The sequence below is a fragment of the Trachinotus anak genome, unplaced genomic scaffold (genome assembly GCF_046630095.1).
Source record: "Trachinotus anak isolate AG129_WGS33_773 ecotype Australia unplaced genomic scaffold, CSIRO_AGI_Tana_v1 ptg000010l, whole genome shotgun sequence".
NCBI lineage: Eukaryota > Metazoa > Chordata > Actinopteri > Carangiformes > Carangidae > Trachinotus > Trachinotus anak.
Window position 1 is genome coordinate 9,769,584 of NW_027273861.1, and position 14,022 is coordinate 9,783,605.

Consider the following 14,022-nt stretch of genomic DNA (forward strand, 5'->3'; position numbering starts at 1 on the left):
AAGACCTCACAAAGAGATAGACGTCCCTGTTTCAATTTTATTCCTATTTTGTCTTTCAATGTACAACTTTTGTTTACAATATATAAAAACATTCTCACTGAAAAACAAACATTTGAGTACAAATATGTAATAAAACTAATAAAATCATGAACTTTGTCAGGGTGCAATAACATCTTTCTCGAAGCTACATCAGCCTCCAACCATGTCATGAAAAGATTTCCTTATTCAGTGGGAATCATTGCATGCTTTACAAACACCCAAATTTGTCTCCAAACCAAATATTATAGATGACAGATTTGTTTGCCTGGATTGTAAAGTACAGAAAGATAAGACTTCCACATATGGGTGGACACATGATGCATTAGGGCAGACATGAGTGTCTTTAATGTACGAGGTAAGTAGGACAAAGGCCTCTGATAAGAGTGCAGAACCTGCAAATACAGCTGATCAGGTGGAAACAGTGGTATGCAGTATGAAGTTCAAGCTATTAGAGTAAAACACAGAACACACAGAATTCAGAACGCACAGAATTATTCCACATGGAGAAAACCAACAGAAAAGATCAAGAAAGGATCCAGCTAATATATGAGCGAATATAAACCACTGTGAAAGTGATCTGTAGCAGTCATACCAGTTCCTTGGTTCCAATGAAACACATCATGCAAAGCAAATATTCCCATTTCCTCTACATTCCTGACTTAAAAGACTATTTACCTTCTCTTTAACATGTTCAAAATCGACAAGACGCTCAGTAACATCTCTCCACTGATACAGACTGTAAACATACTATTGAACCAACATAGCACATGACCAAAACACAGACTGGATTCCTGATTTAGCAGTTTCCACTGGAAAAGAAAATATAATTGTATTCTGAAGCAGTTTGTTTGGTGTGACAATCCAATTTTTGAGATAATTAGTCAGAGTCAAATCAAATATGATACTCCACACACATCAAGTTACAGAGCATATTAATACAGAAATATATAAACAAAACATAAACAGAACAAACACATATGAACATATAAATATAAAGTACAAAATATTGATATTTGAGATTTAGACTTATCTATTGAAAATACACAGTCATATACACGTCATGTTCAAATCACTGTAGGAAAACTGCAGGGAGATGAGAAAGACTGAGTTACTTGTTATTCTTATTTAAGGCGTGGAGTTTGTCTGAGCAACTGAGATGAAATACTTGATATATAACGAAATGTAACAGTAATGCTTTGCTGCACTTTTCCCTTCTACATTCAAGCAGTCCTCCAGAAGAAAGTTCTTCAACAATGTTTCATTAGTTTGTAACATGGGGAAATTTAAACTCATATCAACAAATGAAATAAAAATATATTTTCAAAAGTGCCAAATGTCACTTGCTACATGTAATTTTGGCTTCTGCAACGTGTGTGTGTGTGTGTGTGTGTGTGTGTGTGTGTGTGTGTGTGTGTGTCAGGGTTGGTGCATTATAAAAAAGAATAGATTTTCCTAAGAATACCTGTATGCCTATAAAAACATCTTAGTCAGAGTGATTGTGCTAATTAAACTTAAACTGACACACACAAAATGTCTCTGGTAGTCCATTTTTGTAGTGTGTTAAGTCCATAGAACAGTGTTTCCCAAATTGTAGCTTGTAGCCCACAGGTGGCTCTCGCTCTATTTCTCTACTGACACAAGGCAGCTTTAACCTGGAGTGTGTCTGCTACTCTTGTTAAGCACCATTTCTTCCAGAGATGAGCAGACTGGGAATCACTGTCTTCAACATAGCCCTGGTTTAAGGCTGTATTTCCAGGAGGGCTTGGTGTATTTCCTGGAAGGAGGGCCGTTCTTTTGTGTTCCTCCTCCAGCAGCTCAGCATGATCTTGTAGAGTGAGTCTGGACACAACACAGGCTGAGGCAAGTAGATCTGTACGACAGGGAGAAAGAAATCAGGCCAGTGTTTCACTCATTTTTATATGCAGGTGAATTGTGTGAAGCGGTACTCACCTGTCTTTTCTGGTCCCTGAAAAACTCCCCTGTGTTCTCTATCACCTGCTCATCAGTGAGCTGAGAGTAGGGTTGCTCTTTGCAGAAGTTTAGTATCTCCCACAGGGTCACCCCAAAGGCCCACATGTCGCTAGCTGTGGTGAACTTACCCTGCACAACAGGACACCATAATGATTAGCATGTTTTCCTGAACAGCCTGCAAATATGTTTAATGGTTTAATTCCAAGAAAAACACACGTGATCACAGGGCAAGCTCAACAAATATGCTCAGCTTGTTAGGGAAATATTAGCAGTAGTCCTCACCAGCAGGATGCTCTCCCATGACATCCAGCGTATAGGCAGCACAGCTCTGCCCTGGATGCGGTAGTAGTCACCGCTGTACAGGTTTCTGCTCATGCCAAAGTCAGCTATCTTTATCGTGTACTTCTTGCCCACCAGGCAATTTCGTGTGGCCAAGTCTCGATGAACAAAATTTAGAGAGGAGAGGTACTTCATCCCCGATGCTATCTGAGTGGCCATGTAGCACAGATTATTGAAGCTGGGAAGGAGAAAGACAGAGATAGTGTCATGGGTTGGGAGAGATAAACATGTAAATATGTACTTGCAGCAGACACTTAACGCACCTGACAGTAGGTGCATTGCTGAGCAGAGCGAGTTGTCCCTCAGGTTCATGACGGGACAGAAACTGATTGAGATCTCCGTTCTCCATGTACTCTGTGATCATACAGAGCGGGTCGCTGTAGATGCACACAGCTAGGAGGCGAATGATGTTAGGGTCCTTCAGACGCGACATGATCTTTATCTCTTTCAGGAAGTCGTTCCTACCGACACAAAAGCATGCACAAGTTAAGTGACCTATTTTACACTGCTACAAATTAGAAATATAGTAACTTCATATTTACAGTTCAAGCTTCAGGCAACACAAGGCACCAAGAGTCAATACCTAGCATTTTTGTTGGCATCTGATCTGAGCATCTTCACAGCCACTAAAACTGGCAGGTCCTCAGGGATGTCAAATAAAAACTCTTTATTCATGAACTCCTGCATTCCCTCTGCTTCACACAGGTGCACCTGAGAGGAGAGGAGAGGATGAATGATAAAATTATAATTTGGCTTATGCATTCAGCTCATCTAAAGCTGTAGAAGACTGGAAAAGAGCACAAACCTCTCCAAACTGGCCTTCTCCCAGCTTTTCTTTGAAAGTGAGCATTTTTCGCGGGAACTCCTCCACTGCAACATCCTTCCCTGATAACAGGTCCATAGTCACTGCAGGGATGGCATATGTGTTGCTTCCAGTCACACCTTGCAGGTTTACAATGTCTGCCTCCGCATAGTGAGGGACACCATCTTGGACTACAGTAGTTGTGGTAGATTTAGATGCTGCTGTGCTGGTAGAAGCTAGAGCACAATACGGGATACTGTAACTAGACATGCCAATTTATTTTGTTGTGCATTTGACTTTAAATTGATGTGTATATGTAAGCAGACATGTGTGTCCACCTACCAGGCTCCTCTGAGTTCTGTGCAAACTCTGGCAGCTTACATATGAGGCGTGAGGGCTCCTGGTAGTCTGGACCGAGGGGGAAGATGCGCTCATAGGTGGAGTTAGACTCCTGTTCGCTGGTTGTATTTGACTGATTGTGGTTGGGGTTGTAGGCGAACGTCTCGCTCTGTATTGACAAACTAGCAGTTAGTTCATCATCCAGCATCCGACGAGAGGCCTAAAATAAAGGATGTGGGGGTGAAGGAACAGATCTGACCACCTCCCGAAAGAAAACTCAGGAATATCAATAAAAGGTGCAAAATCTATGCAAAGATCTACAGTCTGGTGTTTGCTTGATGCATTTTATTTAATAAATCATGATGAGCTCACCTTCTCTAGCATCTTCTGCCACACCTGCCTCCACAAGATGATGACGATGATGGCCACAAGGATGAAGATAATGGCTACTAAACAACCAATCAAAATTCGGGTGTTGCTGTCATCTACTTTGTGGAAGGGATCATCTTCTGAGGGGGGAAACAGGGAGAAAAAAACTTTAATGATGGATGCCTGTAGATATCGGGGACCATACAGGAAAACTGCAATTAAATCAGACTAGTCCTTATCCAAATAACTGGACTGAATTATAGTTATTACAGGGTATTCACCACTAGATGTCACTAAATCCCACACACTGGTCCTTTAAATCATAGTTCAACCGACACAATGAAATTGCACAGAACCAATTAATTAAAACTTGTGAATTTCCTGCTATGACAAGTTGAAATTTCAACTATGAGAAAAGTCTAAAAGCCTTTTTTACAGAAGACATTTTGACATGTCACAGCTCACTGACTGACTGGGACACTTGAATAAAACAGAGCCATAGTTAATGTTATTAGGAGCATCTGTGCTTTATCTGTGTTGGGAAGGTTACTTTTGAAATGTAACAGGTTACACAATATTAATTACCTGGTTCAAATGTAATAAGTAACTGTTTTAATTATTTCATCCAAGTAATGTAACTTATCACATTTGAGTACTTTTTGAATACTTTTCACTACCATTAATTTAGTCTGTTGGTGCTCTGTAGAAATATCATAAAATAATCACCTCTCCATGTTAATATTTAATGAAAACACAATGCTGAATTAAGTTAGTGAGTGTTATTAGAGCTCGCACCTATCACCTGTCACCTATCACCACCACTGACAGACAACACTGAAAGATGGCGCTCCTACTCGACCAAAAGATACACAACAACAGAATGAATGTTATATTCTACATATAAGCTTTTTACAGTAATTAATATATTCAGATGTGACCCATTTGTAACCCCAATGGAGCTCAGTAAATGTAACAGATTACAGTTACATTTATTTTGTAATTTAATTACATAATCTTGGTGCACGTAGTTAGTTACTCTCCAACACATCCTGCTATGATAAGGTTTGTCCTGAATACATACTACATGCTAATTCGCTACAGTATGTACTGCATACCAGTGGTCATACTATAGTATACTGTTTTAGCAGTTAGTATACAAAAATAACAATATATCTATATATCACATATCACTATATCATAGTTTATTTACATTTTTCTAGTACATTATTTAATATTCTGCTTTCTAGTTTGAGTACTGTATAGTTTATTTTGTCACTTTCCCAGTGCGAAGATACTACATATTCAGAAACTGCTTAGAATCATTACATAGAATGGATCTGGGACATGCTGAAAATGTCTGCTGTGAAAATTGCTCTTCATGGCTATTTTATCATTACCATGGAAAGGTTATGTTACAGCTCTGAACATAAAATAATCTCTCTCTCTCTGAAGGGGAAAAGCAGCAGGGAGGCAGTATTTTACTGATGGACAGTGAGTTAAATGCACTGATGGTCCCAATGCTGGCACAAAAAAATCTACCATATTGTTAATTGTCATGTATGATGCAGAATTCTTAACTGAATCATGTTTCCATCTATATGTTAGTAGTATAGACGTGTGGCTGTGTGTGTGTGTGTGTCAATCACTGACCTGGTTGTGTGTTAGGTGGCAGTCCTGTCTTAGGTGGAGCCAAAGTTGTGTTGTACATGGCTGTGTCTGAAAGGGTAGACGGTGCACAGCTGATCAGACACTAATTATTGATATTAAATCACAACATCAAAACTGATTTTAATGGTTTTTTTTAGTTAGTTACCATAGCTATATTGTCTAACATGCAGTTACATGCATACAAACACATGTAAAACTGAATATATATATATATATATATATATATATATATATATAAGAATGTAAATCCAGCAGGAGGCCTCTTACTGCAGTGACATATTGTACATGCAGATCTTCAGTCTATACCTGACTGGAAGGTGATCTCACTGAACAACATCCAAGCATCAGCAAAGTAGAACTGGCATTTGATGGCGCTGGCCATTTGATTGGCCAGGCTGACAGTGACAAAGCGGGCGCTGGGATTCTTCTCATCCACTACAGGGCTGAAGGAGAGTGGCGCGGCCTCCCAGTCTAATTCAGAGCGGAAGTAACACACCACCTGCCGGAAAACCTTGACATGCCGGGAAAACATGTTGTTGCAGTGGACCTGGACATGGGACACACAGGCAGAGTTTTAATAGTGATGAGAGATACAAAATTGAACACAAGTGAAAAGATTAGTGTGTATTATGAGGGGTCTCACCTTCATGGTGGTAAAGTTTCGTGTGCGGTCAAACTCAAACATAATTTCCACATATCCACTGGGGAAGCTTTCATTGTTCCAGCCCACATAGTCATACCCAGGCCACACATTGTAGACATGACTGTGCGTAAAATCATCCAGACCACAGACTCCATCAGTCAGCTGGCCCAAGCCCTCTGTCATACTGAGAAAATCAAAGAGCATGTAAGCGGCAGAACACACAGAGAATCATCTTGGCAAGGTATTTTCAAACTATCATTACCTGTGTCAAAATATTTGAATGGTACAACCATTCAACACCAGGTGGCAGTATTACAAAACAAATTCCTCACTTCTACTGTTGGCTGAGATATTGTAATATAGGCCATTTTCTTTTCCCTCTGCACTGTTTTCATGACAGAGAAAAGGAGGTCCGTGTCATGGAGGACATTATTCACTGTGCCATAACACTAATGTCAACAAAAGGACTCAGATTTTTTCATTCTGGGTTTTGAAACTTTGTAAGCACAGTTGACTCAGTCATTCCTATGATGTATTGCCTAACAGTAAACCACCATGACCCACTCACCGCCGTTTGTCTCTTTGCTTTCACCATGGTGACCAGGCAACTACAAGGTGAGGGGGAAAAGTACTGACCAAGGATGAGAGCAATGACGAAGCAGGGAAGTGGTGTGTCGAAACAGAAGAAGCTAAGTAGCTGAGGAGAGAATAGCGAAACACACAGAAACACACACACACACAAACCTGTAGATTTGTCCATCATAGAGAGAGTCGTTGAGATAAACAGGGTAAGCAGGCAAGGTCATCTGTACTCCTGCCGGAGCGTTGTACGACACCAGACCATCTGTAAAGCGATGTTGCGATATTGGATTATTCAATGAAGCATGAACAAACAAACAAGTACAGTGCAGGAAAAAATTCTGAGGTGGCTGGTTGCACTGATCTCAGACAAATAATCTGTCTGACTGCCCAGATAGTTTAGCAACTAAAAATGCCAAAAGTGGTAAGAATCTAGAAAAGAGTACCACATGTGAACTTGAGAATTTGTGTATGGGAACCTGAAATTAGAGGTTGAAGAGAAAGAACAAAAGGAAAAGAACAATAGTAATTTTGTGTGTGTGTGTGTGTGTGTGTGTGTGTGTGTGTGTGTGTGTGTGGGGGGGGGGGGGGGGGGGGGGGGGGGGGGGTCATCAGTGTGAGTCTCCACCTCAGCCACATCTTACCCAGCCATTCGCAGCCATAGAGCTCCACTCTCATGCAGACGTTCATGGAGTGGTCTGTGACGGGCATGAAGCGGACAAAGCGTGCGATGATGGGCGGCTCGAGGTCCTTGAGAACAATGTCGTAGGCGTTTCTGTTTCCTTCAATCACCTGCACGTAAAGCACACCGTGACCTCAAAAAGAAACTCACTAATGATTAAGACAGATTGAATCTGCATGATAACGGTGAGTCATGGCCTCTTTATATCATTTACAGATAATGAAAAAATATTGACTTATTTCAATATAGTATCTCTATTACCTCTATAAAGACAGTCAAACCAGGTAGAAGCAATGACAGGCCATAAAAATATTACCTGAAGGCAGCACTCTTTATCAGAAGTTTGTTACAAAGGTCAGAATAGACAGTGACATCCAAACCAGAAAAACTTGGGTTACATCCCAGCCAGTGCACTGACTGATAGGTTCACTTGCCTGCTTGCCCTGTCTGTTTCTCCAGGAGATCCAGCGGCTTCCATCACGGCTGTACTTAATCTTGTACATCTGGGCGAACTCATTACCAATGCCTCCAGCGTGTCGGCCCTGGGTGCCCACAAGGGTGATGAAGTGGAGCGAGCGCAGGTCAATCTGGAGGAACTCTTTCAGGTTGTCTGGCTCAACTGTTATCTCCGGACACCACGCACCATCGCCCTCCTCGAAGTCCAACCTGGAGAGAGGCACACAGAAAGGGAAGGAGGAAAAATGAAATAACTGTGGGTGAATGTTCGTATTAGAATTACAGCAGGAAAGGGAAAAGCGCAAGGGAGAAGAAGAATTAGGACAGGATGGAAAGGGAAAGGTGAGAGGAAAGTAGAAGTGAGTGCGGTGGTGGATTTCAGTTCTTAAAGCCTGTTATGAAAACACCTTTGTGAAAACCTGTGTCGTAAATTCTTTAAGTGTTAATTTTGGGCAAGGGGCTGGAAGGGGAGAGGGGTAGCTGAGCAAGACAGAAAACACAGCCAGGATGGATGGGGAAAGTGTATTACATCATTATCCTGATACTTACTGAAGGCCACCCAAGTTTTACTACACACACACACACACACACACACACACACTCTCTCTCTCTTCCTTAATCATGTGGCTGCAAGTAGAACTGATACCCTAGCCTGTGGTTTACTGCAAATAAATAAGCACAGGCACCTTACAGGATAAACCACCCACATACACACTCATTATCAGGGTAAACATACTATAAAGCACGTGTGTGAGAGTTTGTGTTTATGTGCACATGTGTGTGTCTATGTGAAAGACCTACCTGCCATATCTAGCAGCAGTGGATTCAGACCACTGGCTAGAAGCAGAGATGTCCTCGTCCTGTATCTGCCCTCCTGACATGCCCAAAGGATACCGACACACACCTGTGACACAATACACACGTTTCATGAAAAAGATGGAGGAAATACACAGACAAGTGGATGAATATGGAAACTGTAATGAGGGTCAGTATAAAAACCACCAGACGAACATCCTCCGTTTGTTCCGCCTTAAACACTATTTACCAAAATGGCGAAGTGACTAATTACAAGCGTTGTTGTTGAAGAGTAGCTTTTTTTGTTTACTGGCACTTTTTTAGAGTACACTCTGAAAACAGTAATTCTACTTTAACTTACAGTAAGTCCAGATTTGATTACGCAGTTCTGGAAAAGCCTGAATTACAGAAAGACCTTTGGTTATACTTTTATGACACATTCAGGAAAACATGACGTTTTTTGTTTAGTTCCACTTTTTCTTCCAAACCAACCTGTGCAAAAGATATCTCATATAAAAAACTTTGTTGTGTATCACTGAGTTTGACATGGGCAGTGGTGGAAAGTAAGTTCATTTATTCAAATGTATCAGATAGCAGTGTACTTGTGTGTTATTTGCATATCATCATTTTATGTTTCATCATGCCAACTACTTAAAATGGAAATATTTTCCTTTTTTACTCTGCCACATTTATATGCTAATTTAGTTACTTGACATTTTCCAGCTTCAAATTTTAGAAAACCTGTAGGATATAAGGATATGAAATATGATGTTATGTGATTCATCAAATTACTTTTACCTTTACATTTTAAATTCATGTTGCTGGTAATACTTACATATTTTGACACTTGATAAGTACCGAGCACTAGCCAGTAGGTGCTAATTTAGCATTAGCATAATTGGAAATGGGGGAAACAGCTAGCCCGGCTCTGTCCGAAGGTAAACATCCACCTACAGCCTCTCTAAAGCTCAATAATTACCGCTCCCTATCTAGTTCCTTCAACCCTAACAAAAGCTAATGTGTAAAAATTTGCATACTTAGCAAAATCCCTACGTAAAGGCTCTGAATCCTTCTTCCCCCTCTACCACCTGGTCGGGTATATTGAAATTGAACTGTGATATCAGGATGTACAGTGGCCTTTTGACAGTAATCTTATGAACCAAGCATCTTCAACTTGATAAATAAATAAGTATATAACAGCAAGAAATGTGAGTAGTTTTTCCACCTCTGGTATTTACCTGCTGAAACATGCAGCTCTCAGACCAACCACAGCGTTGAAAATTCAAAACCTTACTCAAAACATTCACCAGACAGTCTCAGACATTTCTAAGACAGAGCTACTTAATTCCCAGCTCCTGTCAAGAAATCTGCACGATGTGATGGATAGCGCTGGATGAAGCAGTGGGGAGGTTGTGTGAGCGGACTCCGCACACACACACACAGACACACATCCAACTACATAGTCTTTGCACTCAAATTGTGGTTGCTTTATTGAAATAATAAGCTGGATCCATTCAGTGTCTCTGCCAGTCCAAACAGCACTGGTATCAAGCACATGTACAGGAGTTAGTTACTGTGCATGTGTGTGTGCGTGTGTGTGTGTTTGTGGTAAAACTGGCTGGTTCAAGCCCATCCCGCCCCCACTGTGCGGTCAATAGAAGCAATATGCCCTCTGTTTCCTGCATGCCCCTCCACCCCCTCATCCTCCTTTTTTTTCTGTCTCCTCTCTGTCCTCTCCTCCTGTGTGGTCTCTCCCCTCTCGCTTTTCTTCTTTCCCCTTCAGTGGCGAGAGTTGATTAAAGTTAACACTGAGATTTAGAAAATCTTCATCTCATTAACACTCGGTGGCTTGGCACCCAACTGAGCATGACGCAGCCAACGTGGTATCTATCAGCTTTTACAAGAATGAATGAACTTACAGATTCCTGGGTGTTTCGAATGGGGGAAATGAAAGGGCACTTTTCCATCATGCATTATCAACAGGGTTGGTGTTGTTTTGGTCTAACATTGATAACTCAGCCTAACAGGATGTGACCCCAAGGTAGCCTCATTTATGGATGAAAGGGCCTTTGGTAAAACCTGATTTCTGTTTATGTGATAGCAATGGGTTGTGGCTTTCAGTGAGGCAGAAGTTAAAGGGAGTCTGACCCTGTTCGCCTGGCCCCTTGTCTCACAGAAAAACCTTTGAGAAGATGCCAGCAACAGCAGAGCTGGAGGTTCAAGGCCTCCTCTGTCTCTCTCCTGCTCTTTCTTTCCTCCCTTTTCTCTCCCTGTGATTCTCTCTTTCTCTTTTCTTGATCTCCTCCAAATATTTGGTTAAAAGTCAAGATGTGGAAACCCCTGAAGAGTTGGGACTGGGACTCACGACCTGATACACCACTCACATGTCTCCACACACACACACACACACACACACACACTCCAGAGAAGCAGAAAGCAGGCGTAGATGCAACCACACACACGCATGCAGGCTTCGTCTTGGCAGTGACACAGTGACAGTTTGAAGGAGGCACAAACAAAAACTGTTCCAGATGTCTACACTCGCCTCCTCTGTCCTCCTTTCATCTTGTCCTCTCTAACCTTTGTTCAACACTGCCCTCTTCACTTCAGCCCTCATCATTTATCTCTTACTGTTTACACCCCTCCCCTCCGCTCCTATTTTTCTCCTTGCACCAGATCGCACCAGATCGCCTTGGCTATAAGCAGACCACATCAAGCAAAACCATCTCACTCATCTCATATTCTCCACATATTAGTGGTATCCTCAGCTACATAATTATAAAATCATTTCAATGATAGGTGCGGTGCTCAAACTGCACGTATGATAGCTGTAGTAAAACACAAATCGTCAGAACCTGCTTCAAGTGCAACAACAGAGATCTCCAACAAATGATTTAAAATCAAATCAGGGCAGGATAAGATGACAGAGAACACCAATGTTTGAAAAATAAGTGGAACATTAGGAATGATAGCATCTGGCATCCAGTAGCGAAAATGTTGTATCTGTCCTTGTGTTACAGGGTTGCTGTTGCAGCCCAGTCCAGCCAGAGGTTGTGGGGTTTGAGGCAGCTGGCGTTCCTGCGCTTGTGAGTAGCCAGCAGAGGTGAAGAGTGTAAACAAACACTGAGACGGAGAATGAGATGAGCACAGAGCAGCAGCTCTGGGATGAGACATGGTCAAAAATCCAAAAGGTACTTTTAGTGGAAATGCAATAGTGGTCACATAAGTTGTGTAATTTTTCTGTGAAGTCTTGCCAGAAATACACAGTGATACAGATCACAGTCAGTGCAACATCACCAGTTGTGGAAAACAAGCAATTGCCTAAGACATAATTGATGAAAATAGGAGTCATTATCAGAGTCTTTAACCACATCCTAGAGAGAGAAAAGGTTTCAGTATATCATGCCGGATGACCGCTCTCCCAAATGTTGGTTTTTGCTGTGTTTATTTATCTACCCAACCCACTCAGAGGTGACCCCTGGGGTTAGCCGTGGGGGCAGTCGAGTGTGTGCATTTGGACACATGCTCACATACGCAGATTTACCCCACACAACACAGAAACACACCAACCCCACCTCACTTCAGGCTTCGCGTTTGGCCACATCATCTAAAAATATCACCAACGAAAAAGGTGGAAAAATACCAGCTTTGTGTGGTGGAGGAATAGAAAGAGAGAGAGAGAGAGAGAGAGAGAGAGAGATGAAGGAGTAACGGACCAAACCCCCTCTCCCACTACTGAAAGGCAGGTTTGTTCTGTAGTGTTTGCTGTCCAACCACTGACTCCAAATACACTCACACATACACACACTGTGTAGTCACGCACGCTGCTGTCCACATCTGCTACATAATACCTGTCAGTTATATGTCAGGGGTTGTGCTCCTTATGAGTGGCTGTCTATTTTATTACATCTTAAAATGTGATCATGTAACATACTGAAAGGGGTTAGTGGGAATTATAGGAATACAGCTCCAGATGCTTTTCAGTTTCTTTAAAGCTGCAATAATCAATGTTTTTATATTCACAATGGCTCAAAAGACTACATGCAATATGAAAGGGGTCACCTGTAGTGATGAACCCACACCCAAATTATTACTCATCGCTGCAATTCTGACAAGTTCTACAGGGATTTTTAGCTTTAGCTTTTTGTTTTCTGCAAATTTAGTGTTTTTTGGTTCACTCTTACAGCTCTTATTAGTAAAAAAATTCTGATAAACCAACAGGACTTTACCTGCCTACAACAAAACAAACAGCAGATAAAAAAAGTTAGCAATGAGCTCAACACATTTAGCAGCTAAAGAGCCAAATAGGATAGAAAATATTGGACTTTCATTAGGCAGGTGACCAGAAATACAACTCCAAATGACTGCTAATTTTCCTTTCTGTCAGCTGGATGTGTAAGTAGGCAAGTGTTAGATAACCACCACAACAAATTTATAATGCGGTAGTATGTCAGCATTGTCTTTACACCAAGTGGCAACCCACTGCGACAGCACCCACTGGTTTGTGAACTGCTGTTCTGAACCTGTGATTTGGCCGTCACCATCTTGGTTTTTTGAAACCAGAAGAAACCATATTTGGACAATAAGGTGCCACTGAGGAGGAGTGAGAGGTGGATCTGACCTGCTCTGTCCTCTATCCTTAAAGTCAGGTACGTTGCCGTGTGTGGTTCGGTCTGTCAGTCACACAGTAGCTACGACCTAATATATTACCTCGTCTATTTGCCTCTAAATGGGACCATAATTTAAAAAATAGAGATTAAGACCATAAACTCTTATGAAACCATTTCCTGAGGTAATAAATAAAGTGAGAAGTAAGGCCATTTTCCCATAGACTTCAATACAATCTGACTTCTTTTTGCAACCAGTCGCCTCCTGATGATCATTTGACAGAAAGCAGGTTTAAGGATCTTCAGCACTGGCTTCACTTATCAGACCCGGAGTCTATTTTTATACATTTTTATACACAGTCTATGGTTTACACCTTGTCCTGCTTCCATCAAGTGGCCAGAAAATTTTACTGTTTCAAAGACATGCAGCAAACAGCAAACACCAAGAAGCCCAACTATAAAAAAAGTTTTATCATCGGAAAATAGACTCAATATTGTCATCACACAGAAATGTCCATCTAAAAGGAATATTATTCATTCAGAGGTTAAACAGTCTCACTTTAAAGTGCTGTTTTAAGTGATGCGTGATTCTGACAATTGAAAGAGACAGCTCAAATGCATTCATTCATTCCTTCAGGATTTATTCAAAACATCCTCAGGGGAAGAAGCCCACACAATAATAATACTGCGTGATATTTGGCTGCTCTGATCAGGCCTGCACTCATGTCCACAC

General features: G+C 41.4%; 1 protein-coding gene across 6 annotated transcripts in view; it reads right to left on the reverse strand.

The window, feature by feature from the left end:
• Positions 1–17: 17 nt before the first annotated feature.
• Positions 18–14,022, reverse strand: part of ddr2a (discoidin domain receptor tyrosine kinase 2a) — a 29,817-nt gene continuing 15,812 nt past the window's right edge. For 2 of the 6 annotated variants that reach the window (XM_071487407.1, XM_071487408.1), the window contains exons 3-17: positions 8,689–8,791; positions 7,866–8,097; positions 7,394–7,541; positions 6,915–7,014; positions 6,171–6,354; positions 5,834–6,074; positions 5,510–5,575; positions 3,863–3,999; positions 3,494–3,710; positions 3,155–3,387; positions 2,933–3,060; positions 2,613–2,810; positions 2,293–2,527; positions 1,990–2,139; positions 1,639–1,909 (exon numbers count right to left, since the gene is read on the reverse strand). In XM_071487407.1, coding sequence (XP_071343508.1) covers positions 1,778–1,909; positions 1,990–2,139; positions 2,293–2,527; positions 2,613–2,810; positions 2,933–3,060; positions 3,155–3,387; positions 3,494–3,710; positions 3,863–3,999; positions 5,510–5,575; positions 5,834–6,074; positions 6,171–6,354; positions 6,915–7,014; positions 7,394–7,541; positions 7,866–8,097; positions 8,689–8,791 — 2,504 coding nt within the window. In that variant the 3' untranslated portion in view covers positions 1,639–1,777. Of the gene's footprint in view, positions 1,910–1,989; positions 2,140–2,292; positions 2,528–2,612; positions 2,811–2,932; positions 3,061–3,154; positions 3,388–3,493; positions 3,711–3,862; positions 4,000–5,509; positions 5,576–5,833; positions 6,075–6,170; positions 6,355–6,914; positions 7,015–7,393; positions 7,542–7,865; positions 8,098–8,688; positions 8,792–9,517; positions 9,628–9,920; positions 9,962–14,022 lie in introns of those variants that run through there. The other 4 variants (XM_071487411.1, XM_071487412.1, XM_071487410.1 and 1 more) reach the window with 4 other exon arrangements.